This window comes from Takifugu flavidus, chromosome 16, assembly GCF_003711565.1.
Source record: "Takifugu flavidus isolate HTHZ2018 chromosome 16, ASM371156v2, whole genome shotgun sequence".
Taxonomy (NCBI): domain Eukaryota; kingdom Metazoa; phylum Chordata; class Actinopteri; order Tetraodontiformes; family Tetraodontidae; genus Takifugu; species Takifugu flavidus.
Window position 1 is genome coordinate 12,909,056 of NC_079535.1, and position 11,653 is coordinate 12,920,708.

An 11,653-nucleotide genomic window follows, 5' to 3' on the forward strand; every position below is an offset into this window, starting at 1 on the left:
AGAGGGTTCTTTCAGTTCAACTTCAGGTAGTGGACTTCTACTTTGGCTTCTGGTAGTTTCACATCTACATCTTTCCGTGACAAACTTAAATCAATCTCATGTTGTTTGACTTGAGGTACAGAAAAGCCAAGACTTGGCATTTTAAACTTTAGTCCTTTCCTTTCATGGTCCACATCGGCAGGTTTCATCTCAATGGAGGGACCTTCAATATCAACTTTGGGTGCTTCAATGTCGACTTTAAGATCAGCTTCAGGAATATTAATGTGGCCTCCTTCAATTTTGACATCTTTTTCTGGTGCTTCTATTGTGACACTTGGTGCACTGACACCAAACGTGGGTAATTTGAAATTTGGCATCTTAAATTTGGATGGTGAGTCCTCTTTCGATTTTGTCTTTACTTTGATTCCTGGAGCTTGAACTTCTATTTCAGCAGAGGGTTCTTTCAGTTCAACTTCAGGTAGTTGGGACTTCTGCTTTAGCTTCTGGTAGTTTCACATCTACATCTTTCCGTGACAAACTTAAATCAATCTCATGTTGTTTGACTTGAGGTACAGAAAAGCCAAGACTTGGCATTTTAAACTTTAGTCCTTTCCCTTCATGGTCCACATCTGTGGGTTTCATCTCAATGGATGGACCTTCAATATCAACTTTGGGTGCTTCAATGTCGACTTTAAGATCAGCTTCAGGAATATTTATGTGGCCTCGTTCAATTTTGACATCTTTTTCTGGTGCTTCCATTGTGACACTTGGTGCCATGACACCAAACTTGGGTAATTTTAACTTTGGCATCTCAAATCTGGATGGTGAGTCTTCTTTAGATTTTGTCTTTACTTTGATTCCTGGAGCTTGAACTTCTATTTCAGCAGAGGGTTCTTTCAGTTCAACTTCAGGAAGTTGGACTTCTACTTTGGCTTCTGGTAGTTTCACATCTACATCCTTCCGTGTCAAACTTAAATCAATCTCATGTTGTTTGACTTGAGGTACAGAAAAACCAAGACTTGGCATTTTAAGTTTCAGTCCTTTCCCTTCATGGTCCACATCGGCAGGTTTCATCTCAATGGATGGACCTTCAATATCAACTTTGGGTGCTTCAATGTCGACTTTAAGATCAGCTTCAGGAATATTAATGTGGCCTCCTTCAATTTTGACATCTTTTTCTGATGCTTCCATTGTGACACTTGGTGCAATGATACCAAACTTGGGTAATTTTAAATTTGGCATCTTAAATCGGGATGGTGAGTCTTCTTTAGATTTTGTCTTTACTTTGATTCCTGGAGCTTGAACTTCTATTTCAGCAGAGGGTTCTTTCAGTTCAACTTCAGGTAGTTGGACTTCTACTTTGGCTTCTGGTAGTTTCACATCTACATCCTTCCGTGTCAAACTTAAATCAATCTCATGTTGTTTGACTTGAGGTACAGAAAAACCAAGACTTGGCATTTTAAGTTTCAGTCCTTTCCCTTCATGGTCCACATCGGCAGGTTTCATCTCAATGGATGGACCTTCAATATCAACTTTGGGTGCTTCAATATCAACTTTAAAATCAGCTTCAGGAATATTAATGTGACTCCTTCAATTTTGACATCTTTTTCTGATGCTTCCATTGTGACACTTGGTGCAATGATACCAAACTTGGGTAATTTGAAATTTGGCATCTTAAATCTGGATGGTGAGTCTTCTTTAGATTTTGTATTTACTTTGATTCCTGGAGCTTGAACTTCTATTTCAGCAGAGGGTTCTTTCAGTTCAACTTCAGGTAGTTGGACTTCTACTTTGGCTTCTGGTAGTTTCACATCTACATCCTTCTGTGTCAAACTTAAATCAATCTCATGTTGTTTGACTTGAGGTACAGAAAAACCAAGACTTGGCATTTTAAGTTTCAGTCCTTTCCCTTCATGGTCCACATCAGCAGGTTTCATCTCAATGGATGGACCTTCAATATCAACTTTGGGTGCTTCAATATCAACTTTAAAATCAGCTTCAGGAATATTAATGTGGCCTCCTTCAATTTTGACATCTTTTTCTGATGCTTCCATTGTTACACTTGGTGCAATGATACCAAACTTGGGTAATTTTAAATTTGGCATCTTAAATCGGGATGGTGAGTCTTCTTTAGATTTTGTCTTTACTTTGATTCCTGGAGCTTGAATTTCTATTTCAGCAGAGGGTTCTTTCAGTTCAACTTCAGGTAGTTGGACTTCAACTTTGGCTTCTGGTAGTTTCACATCTACATTTTTCTGTGACAAACTTAAATCAATCTCATGTTGTTTGACTTGAGGTACAGAAAAACCAAGACTTGGCATTTTAAACTTTAGTCCTTTCCCTTCATGGTCCACATCGGCAGGTTTCATCTCAATGATGGACCTTCAATATCAACTTTGGGTGCTTCAATGTCGACTTTAAGATCAGCTTCAGGAATATTAATGTCGCCTCCTTCAATTTTGACATCTTTTTCTCTTGCTCCTAGAGTCGCACTTGCTCCAAATTTTGGTAATTTGAAATTTGGCATCTTAAATCTAGATGGTGCTTCATCTTTAGATTTGGTCTTTACTTGGATTTCTGGAGGTTGAACTTCTATTTCAGCAGAGGGTTCTTTCAGTTCAACTTCAGGAAGGTTGACTTCCAATTTGGATTTTGGAAGTGCCACATCTATATCATTTTGTAATAATCCTGAATCTATCTCAGGTTGTTTTGTCTTTGGTACTGTGATTTCAAATTTTGGCATTTGAAACTTTCCTCCTTGACTGTCTATGTCTATTCTACTTTCTTTTGGCTTTTTATTCACAGCTTCTTCCCCTTCTTTTACCTTACCTTCTGAAATGGCAATATTTACATCAGGGAGCTTTACATCAACATCTGGGGCCTTGACATTTGATTTTGACAAAGTGACTTTGGGCATTGAAAACCTTGGCTTTTTCAATCTCGCATCTACCTCAACACCTGGCTGTTGGTCTATAGCAGCACTTTCTGCATCTTGCAAGCTGAGCTCTGCTTTTACATCTGGTACATTATCATCAATGTATGGTGCTGATATCTGTATCTTGTCTTCCTCAGTCTCAATTTCTTTGTCAGTATTTGGTACTTCTGTTGCAATTCCAAATTTAGGTAATTTGAATGATGGCATCTTAAATTTTAATGCTGATGCTTCAAATGGTTTTGTACCAATCATAATCTGAGTTGGTTTCCCCTCCACTTTGGCAGAAGGTTGTTTAAAATCAACCTCGATCAGGTTGGCATCTATATTTGCTTCTGGTTGATCAATCTCTGTATCTTTATGTGAATAATTAAGGTCAAGATCAGGTCCTCTTGCCAGCTTGCACTTGGCATCCTCCAATCCATCAATGTTTATCTGTTTGTCGGCTTTACCATCTTCAGTAAAGTGAAGTCCTGTAAGCAGGATACCACCATTCTTTTTGGTGGACTCACCATCTGCATCAATGTATTCAATGCCATCAATGTCCGTTATTTTGACCCCAGATATGAGTCCTTCTAATTGGCTATGTTGTTCCATAGTTTCAGGAGTTTTCACTGCACCCTTTTGCTTCGAAGCATTTTGTTTTAGAAAGTCAATTCCAACTTCAGGGAGTTTTATCTCTGGTTTTGTCATCCCAGAGCCAGATGTATTTTTCTTTTCTTTCCGTAATTTCTTATCTGATACTTCTATTCCTTGTACTTTCCCAGGGTCCTTAACTTGAAGAATTCTGACTTGTGTGCTTTCTTTTCCAGGAATTACAATATCATCTCTTTTATTGAGTTGAGTTTCAATTCCTTTTTCAGTCTGTTTTGCCTTAGTTTTGTATTTTTTAAGATCCACTTTTGTTTCAGGTAAAACGATGTCCGTGGATAAATCGGATGGGATCTTTGGTAGTTTGACTGTAGTCTTGGAAATTTCCTGGGATGCTCTCATGTCTGAGGTGATTACCTGTGTCACACCTTTTTCTTTGGTGGCTGCAACTTTAGTTGGAGTTTTAACTGAAATCCTTTGTGCATTTGCATCTATTACAGTAATTTCGTCAGGAATGGGTGCTCCTGAGACATCCACTTTTGGCAGCTTATATCCAGGCAGTTTTGAAATTGCCTCTTTTACACTGTCAACATCAATTGACATTTGCACAGTGTCAATTTGATGTTCTTTATGATATACATTCAAGGTAGGCTTTTTCATTCCTTGAGCTGTAGATCTCATCTGTATGTCCTCCATTCCAGGAATCTCAATTTCCTCACGTTTAGGAAGTTGCGCCCTGGAAAGTTGTTCATAAGGGTCATCTCTTTTGCCAGTACCTGCATCTAAACGTTGCTCTAATTTAGTTTTATTTTCTTCATTTACATTAATATCCTGTGTAGTTTCCTCAATCGTTACGTCGCTCAAACCAACTTTAGGCAGTTTGTAGTTTGCATCTTTAGTTTTAGTTTTTTTATCCTTCCCCTTTTTCTTTTTGTCTTCAATTTTGTGTGGAGATTTGCGCAAAAATGCAACATTGGATATGTCAAATTCCACCTTTGGCATTTCTACTTTAGCCGAAGTCCCCTTTGAACGCTCATTAGCATCAGGTCCTGTGAGATCTTCCTGGAGTGCTGTGTGTCCCTCAAATGCTTGAATTATGTCTGTTGTTTCTTTTTCAGGTTCATCTGCTGTTTCAATACTCGCTCCCAGTGTTTTCAGCCTTTTTGGTGAAGGTTTTGCTTTTCCATCTTTCTTGTCAGATTTATCTTTGCCCAATATTTTTATTTTTAGTTCAGTCCTCTCTTTCTTCTTCTTTCCATCAGGGGACTTGATTCCTGAAGACATTCCTTTGTCTGCCACAGTCACAGTCAGATCTGTTGTTTTCAAAGTGCTGTCTAGAGTGATTAGTTCCATCGTGTGTTGACCAGCCTCAAGCTCACTCAAGTTTTTATTTGACTTGTCCAAAACAGTCTGATCTCCTGCCATACAGACTTCAGATGTTTCTCTTGTAGGACTTTCAAGTTCTCCATGTGAAATCATGTCTGATGCATCTCCTGTCTGGAGGGTTTTGCCAATGACTGTAGTGTCTGTGTCCTGGTCCTCAGATGAACTTATGCGACCTCTCTTCTTCAAGCCCGAAAACCTTGCCTTGTGTTTCTTCTTGCCTTTTAGAGCATCTTGAGATTTTATTGGTGACTCTGTATCACTTGTGGTTGGGCTAAGCTCAAGCTTTCTCTGCTCATCAGCCTCAGAGGAACTGTGAGATCTTGTAAAGTGAGACTTCCGACCTTTTCCTAAGGAGGAAAACTTGGGCCATGAAATGCGGGCATCACTGCGCCTTTTGGTTTTTCCTTGCTCCCTCATGTCTGGAGCATAGACCTCGTCTTCCTGTCAGGCAACAGATGTATCAAATGTCAGATGGTATCCACATAACACCAACTGTAACATCCTAAATATGTTTACCGGTATGACGAATTCCAAGGCTGGTTCCGTCTCACTGATGTCTGGTTTGCGTTTCAAGCAGAACTTCAGTTTGTAAGCTTGAGCATGCTCCAGAATTTGCATAGCATCCTCATATGACATGTTGTCAAAATACACAGTGGCGCTTAGAACCTGATCACCTGTAAAATAGAGAAAAATAAGAAAATAATTAAGATTAATAAAAATATTTTCATGCACTTACTTACAGACTTTTTTGTTGTAGATGTGTTTCCATATTTTAATCACAAATAAAAAGTCTTCAAACAGGAGACTACGAGTCTATCTAAGATTACCTTCTTTTAGATTTAGACTTCTTGAAGCAGGTGACTCTGGTACCACTTCCTTAATAAAGATTCCATCTTTGCCACCACCACCATAAACCAGACCCTCCGCACAGCCATCTTTGGCTGTTTTCACTATTACCCCAGATTCCGGACTGGGAGGATCCTGCCAACACATCAGGATAGATGGAATTACATTATATTATTATAGAATAGATATATACTGTATATACTGTATATACATGTAGAGACTTTATTGTCATTTAAAAAAAACATGTAAATGCAGGATTTAAATGAAATTTCAGTCCGCTGGCTCATCTTAAGTGCAATAAATAAAGTTTCTGTCACGTGCAGTTTCTGCTGTTGCCAGATTCATATCAGAGGGAATTTGCTGAGATCTCACCTTAAGTTTGGTCATTTTTGGAGTTGAACGTTTCTCAAACATGGACCCCAGCCCAGACTTTTTGGGTTTTTTTCCAGTCGCGCCCTTGTGGTACGATTCATATTCTGTTTCACACTAAAAATTAAAAAGGCAAATAATAATAACAATAATAACTGATTTAAAACAATAATAGTTGCAATTTAAACACCATACAAAATTGCAAATGCTGCACAGTTCAATAGGTTCACCACATGATTGTCCCACTGATTTTGAAATGAGTAAGATTTGTGACCCTAGTGGATTTCTTTTTAAATTAATTCATTCAATTTTTCTAGCTTGGTCAGTTTAGAGCCTATACAGACTTTTATCTTTTCGGTTAACCTGAAGGACCCAGAAGTCTCATATTACTTGCTTTTTTGGTATATTTTAATATATTTTAGCTGTGTATCCCTGTCATAGAAGCAAGCGAAAACAGTTATTAACGTAACAGTATGTTACCTCTTGGTCACTGTCGCCATATTTTTCAGGGTACTCCTCAACGGGGGACGATCCTTGAGGGCGCGGTCGCTCTCCTTCTGTGAACTGAGATGGCTCGTCATAGATCTGTTTGTTCAAGAGGTCATTTAGCCGTTACATTTGACACAGCGTCATTAAGAGTCACCCAACGAAGGTTTCATATGTCTAATAAGTCACCTGCAAAAATGTTAATTACTCACCGGATCGGCCCGCCCACCAGGCCCTGGTCCTCTCAGCCTTCGGCCACCTCCTGGAGAAAAACAGTTCAATAAACTTAATATCAGCAGTAAACTCTTCCACTCTGAAACAACATGCACAAGTTAATGGTTTCATCTCAGAAACACTGTTGGATGAACAGCTAGATAGAAAATTGAATCAGGTAAAGGAATTCACTTGCAGCTTAAATCCAATCAGTCAGAATTTCTAATCACGTTAAATGATTAGCATGAAAGGAGCCTCAGTTTGGACCCGTCAAGTTTATTTTGGATTTTTTCTGCTTTAAAGTCATTTGACTGGATTCAACCCGCTCAAACAGGTCTAAAGACAGTAGGAAGCTGGTGTCTGTTGCTGTTCTGCAGTCGGCTTAATTTCACCCTGTCTGACTCCTAAAAATTGTTTTCAGGCTCTGAGACACTGGAGCCGAGACTATTTAGAGTCCTTCCTGGCAAAAAATTCCCTCGGGGACCCGTTGCCTCCATTGTCTGTTAAGTGATGCCCTGTATTGATCTAAAGATTAGACTGCAGCCTCTGAGCTCATTCCATCAAGGCTGCTGAAAAGGAAACTCTGACTAAAAAGAAAATGGTCAGCTTATTATACCCTGACACTAAACCCCAACTTGGTTTGCATTTCAATTTTAATAGTCCTCATTTTTCACGTCTTTTCACTGCGAGCGTCATGTGTGCGGTTTCTTTCAGTGAAAGTGAAACAGTATGCTTGCTTGAGCTAAGAGCTTTTTTAATATCCTTAATATTGTTTGTCTTGGTTTGGTCTGAGTTGATGCGGCTCCATGTCTAAATAAATACTAAATAAATGTATTTATGATGACTGCAGCCTCATTTCACAGAAATTGTGGATGTCCAAATGTTGCAGTTAAGGCTCATAAATCAAGACTTGTCGCAGTTTCTTTGGTTTTTGATCGTTGTCAGTGAATAAATCACATCACCAGAGGCTGTTGTCTAAGACAGGCTGTGGTTTTAGTGGAAAATTGGGGAATTGGTGGTTTACTGATAACGTGCATGACCCAAGCATACTGTAATGTGTTGTTGTGTATTTGAGGAGTTGCACACCACCTTACGTCATGTGTCTGTTTTCGACTCAAACACGTGGAAAATCCTCTGACTTTTGAAGTCTTTAAACCCGTAATTGTTAATTAAATGTTTGTGTTGCGTATTAGGTTTTAATACCTTATAAATGTCCATACAGGGTGCTGGAAAAGTTCATTTTTCTTGACATATTTGTGCAGGTGTCTTATGAGTTAGCTCAGGCTGTTGAGCTCTGCGTTTTGTAATGTTTCTGTACGTGAACGTCTGATAGCAGTTCGCATTCATGCTTCAAATCACATCTTTCCGAGTTGAATTTGGATATTTCAGACAATTAAATGACACCGATGGACAAATGACGGGGAATGTTGTTGTTTTCATTCATTTTTGTCCTTCTAAATTCTGTCACAACTTTAAGAAATGCATAGCATCCAACATATAAGGTACACCTCAGCACTTAGCTGACCACGGCGTGCACGCTCCACCCTCTGTCTTAATGCATGTCATGTGAAGATCTACGGCTGCCCGGGAAAGTGCAGCAGGAGACAAAACATCAAATGTGTTATTGACTCAAGGTGGATAGTTTAAAAGCAAGGGGGAAGCTTTTAACTAATATTTTAGCATTCTTCAAACTTCAGCATTAGATGTGCTCCAAGGTCCTTTCGTGCCCAACTGTGTGGAATTAGGAAAGCTGACCTACCTGATGCTGGTTGTGTAGGTCCTGGAAAGCTAGGCGTTAATTATATGCAATGCAAACTGGCTCGTAACCTTCCTACAGTCTGTTTATGAGTGACTAAAGTGATTTCTTCAGTCTCAGATTTACAACGGAGGCCGGGCTCTTGAGAAAACTGAGATAACGATTTCCACATTACTACATAGATGCTTGAATACTGATGTGATGTTTCATAGCAGCTTCATATGAGTTGCCTTCATTTAAGGAAATGAATTAAAATTTAATACTCTAGTGTTACGTTAGTTTTACACTATCCCTAACAGATATAAGTCCGCTGTGTACAGTGATCTTTGGTCATCATTTTGTACAAACCCGTGCCTCTTGAAATTTAACCAACCGTTATTAGCTTGTCACTGTAAGTTTAGCGTTGGTGTTTGGTGCTTCTGCCCTGAGATGCTTCTCCGATACTACAACCTCTGTGAAATTGAACTGAGCAGGATTAGACAGGAGTTAACCCGGGTTCTTGGGTCCTGCAACTGTGATGTCCGCGTCTCAAGAACACAGCTGCTGTAAATCCTGGTACTAGTGTGCCTTTAAGGAGGATTTGGGCTCGCCTGGCATGACTGGATGATATATTGATCGTTGTATTCATCAGATGTATCCAGGCGGATATGCAGTATGCCTCCATTACACATATAGAAAGTCCTACAAATATTTATCAGGTGGAAGCTGCAGGTCTGAAGGTGTGGGTCTCTCAGCCGCCCTTCACTGTGTTTGTTTGTTTGTTTGTTAGCATTGAGGTTGCACTGATGCGGCTTGTTGATGATAATATTCTGCAGGTGGATGCGGACGTCTGGGTGCAGTTCCTGCGTGATTTACGTCTCGCAGCAGCTGCAGCTCCAGTTGGGTGTGGTCCTTCCCTCTGAGCGTGTGCTAGTGTGACACGGAACCAGGCTGAACCAGCACCCATGAACAGAACCCCGCGTCTGTCAACCTCACGTGTGCTTTAAAAATCAGACTTTCAATAGAACAATGGGAGGAAAAGTGAAGGGTTTTCAGTAAATTTCCTGATTCTTCATTGGCCTCATCGGTTTACGTAACTGATTTGTCCTGGAGGGCTCCCTGAAGACCCCCCCCTTCCTTGACTAAACTAATAAATAAAGCAATACAGCACATCATTTGTGCTCTCAGATTCCTTTTTTTCCAGACACAAGCTGCTTTCACAGGACAGTGGCTTGTTGGGATCCAAATTGTAATGAGATTTGAGTAAAGTAGAAGGGGGAAAACAGAATTAGATCTGCATGAATAATACGAACATGAGACAGTAAAAGTGCGTGCTTCCAATATTCTAATCTGCTGCTAGCATACAGGGAGTTTCATCACAGCTCTGGATTTCCTGTCTCAATTACCATAAAATACAGAACATTACAGTAGCTGCCAGCAACACACGGGGGTGAACTCTTGTTTGTTTCTGGGCTGAAGCAGTGAGTGCTCAGTTCCCCGTCAGTCACGATGGCCACAGTCATTACGAGACTAAATTATCTGCACTTTTACTGACCCTCAACGCCAACCGCTGACCGAACCTTGACTGCTCAGACTTTTAGCTGTTCTATTCCCTCGAACATTGCTGTGAATCCCTAAAATTTTAAAACATTCAAGACTTTTTTCAAGAGTTGCTGGTAGCGCAAGTGTTTAAAGATTCAACCGAAAACATCAGGTGATTCAACAGCTACTGATGATAATGGATCATGATGAGCCGCTGCGTTAGATTCCACAGATAACCAGATCAACCCCCCCCACCCTCCTCCCTGACCTTGAGTGATGGCTGCAGCCTCTCTGAACAGTATAAATGTCTCCAACAAACTCAGATTTAATTTAAAGCTGGCAGATATTAACAAGGACAACAATACTGTGATGTCACACGCTAGAGAGTCGATGCTTCTACGAGTATGGGATCCAACATTTTCCACTTCTAAAAGGAACCCAGATCCCATCAATCATGTCATGTGGGTGATGCAGCAGTTTCTAGGGGCTCGTTGTGTATAAACTTTATCTGCATGATAATATTGGATCGCTTGTTTTTGCTTTGCGTATTAGGAGCAACATGCTGGGACAATAACACAGATTTAAAGTTGCCCATTTACGCAGTCATGCAATTAAGAATTACGGCACTATTTACGCATAAAGTTGAAAAAAATAAATTTCACAATCCAAAACAAAGTCCACTGATAAAAGTTTACAGGTCAACACACTTTGCTTTTAAAGTGGGCACTCTTAAAAGTTTGGGAGTACCGGTAGATTTACTCTCACGTTTCAACAGCCTTTTCCCATCTTTTTTAAAGTTCTGCAGTAACCCAGGCTTTTATCCCCCCCCCCCCCCCCAGGATCTGCTTCAAACATCCTGCCGGAGGACAACAGGAATCCTGCGATGATGACATCTTCCAACACTCCCCTGCGCGCTGCAGACACACCCAGCCACTCACTGCAGGTCAGCATCAGCACCAGCCGCTTCACTTTATCACACGCACACACAGAACCCCCCCACCCCCCCCACCCATGAGTCAGGGAAAGCAGCAAAGATGGAGGGAAAGAGAGCAGAGAGTCGGTCGCCCACCTGGCCCTGCAGAGTCGGCGTGCCAGTTGGGGAAAGCCAGGTGAAAACAGTCGCACATGATGGCAGCCCGAGTGGTGGCCAAGGGTAGGTGCTGCTCCCGCTGCCGGCCCTCCCGGCTCCTCGTCAGTCAGTCCCGCTGGGGGGGTGTCGGTCGCAGCGCAGCGATGGGATGGTGCAGGAACGGCCAGAGAGAGAAGAGCGAACAAGCTGCTGCTGCCTCAGAGCTGCCCAAAGGGAGTGGAGGAAACTCTCAGCTGCCCTGTAAACACAGACCTTCAACGCAGAGCGCTAACTTAATTATGGGAGGAGTCCCCCCCCCCCCCCCCCCCCCCCCCCCCCCCAGCTGACACAGACACATCCCCCACTTCTTCAGCTCCTCCTCTTCCTCCTCATCTCTCCCCCGCTCACTCTCATTGATTGTCCTAATCAGACAAGGATGATCAGGATGTCAGCTCCTGGCTCCTGCACTGAAAGGTGGAGGGCGGAACAATTTATGGATATGGAG

General features: G+C 41.2%; 2 protein-coding genes across 2 annotated transcripts; both read right to left on the bottom strand.

Moving 5' to 3' along the window:
• Positions 1–370: 370 nt before the first annotated feature.
• Positions 371–1,564, bottom strand: LOC130540245 (neuroblast differentiation-associated protein AHNAK-like). The gene has a single exon (XM_057059253.1). It carries the CDS (start codon positions 1,483–1,485, stop codon positions 454–456), a length of 1,032 nt encoding a protein of 343 aa, XP_056915233.1. The 5' UTR covers positions 1,486–1,564; the 3' UTR covers positions 371–453.
• Positions 1,565–2,207: 643 nt separating this feature from the next.
• On the bottom strand, positions 2,208–11,434 carry LOC130540244 (protein AHNAK2-like). The gene is made up of 7 exons (XM_057059252.1): positions 11,149–11,434; positions 6,802–6,851; positions 6,584–6,688; positions 6,107–6,220; positions 5,716–5,869; positions 5,405–5,562; positions 2,208–5,329 (listed from the first exon to the last, which is right to left on the bottom strand). The coding sequence occupies exons 1-7, from the start codon at positions 11,204–11,206 to the stop codon at positions 2,345–2,347; spliced, it is 3,624 nt and encodes a 1,207-aa protein (XP_056915232.1). The 5' UTR covers positions 11,207–11,434; the 3' UTR covers positions 2,208–2,344.
• Between the last annotated feature and the right edge of the window lie 219 nt (positions 11,435–11,653).

Bases quoted from the DNA above. Each gene is read 5' to 3' on its own strand.
- LOC130540245 (XM_057059253.1), bottom strand. From the start codon at position 1,485: ATGAAACCTGCCGATGTGGACCATGAAGGGAAAGGACTGAAACTTAAA.
- LOC130540244 (XM_057059252.1), bottom strand. From the start codon at position 11,206: ATGTGCGACTGTTTTCACCTGGCTTTCCCCAACTGGCACGCCGACTCT. The intron at 6,689-6,801 runs GTGAGTAATTAA...TTGAACAAACAG, and splicing joins CTGGTGGGCGGGCCGATCCG to ATCTATGACGAGCCATCTCA. The intron at 5,563-5,715 runs GTAATCTTAGAT...TCTATTTTACAG, and splicing joins AAGTCTAAATCTAAAAGAAG to GTGATCAGGTTCTAAGCGCC.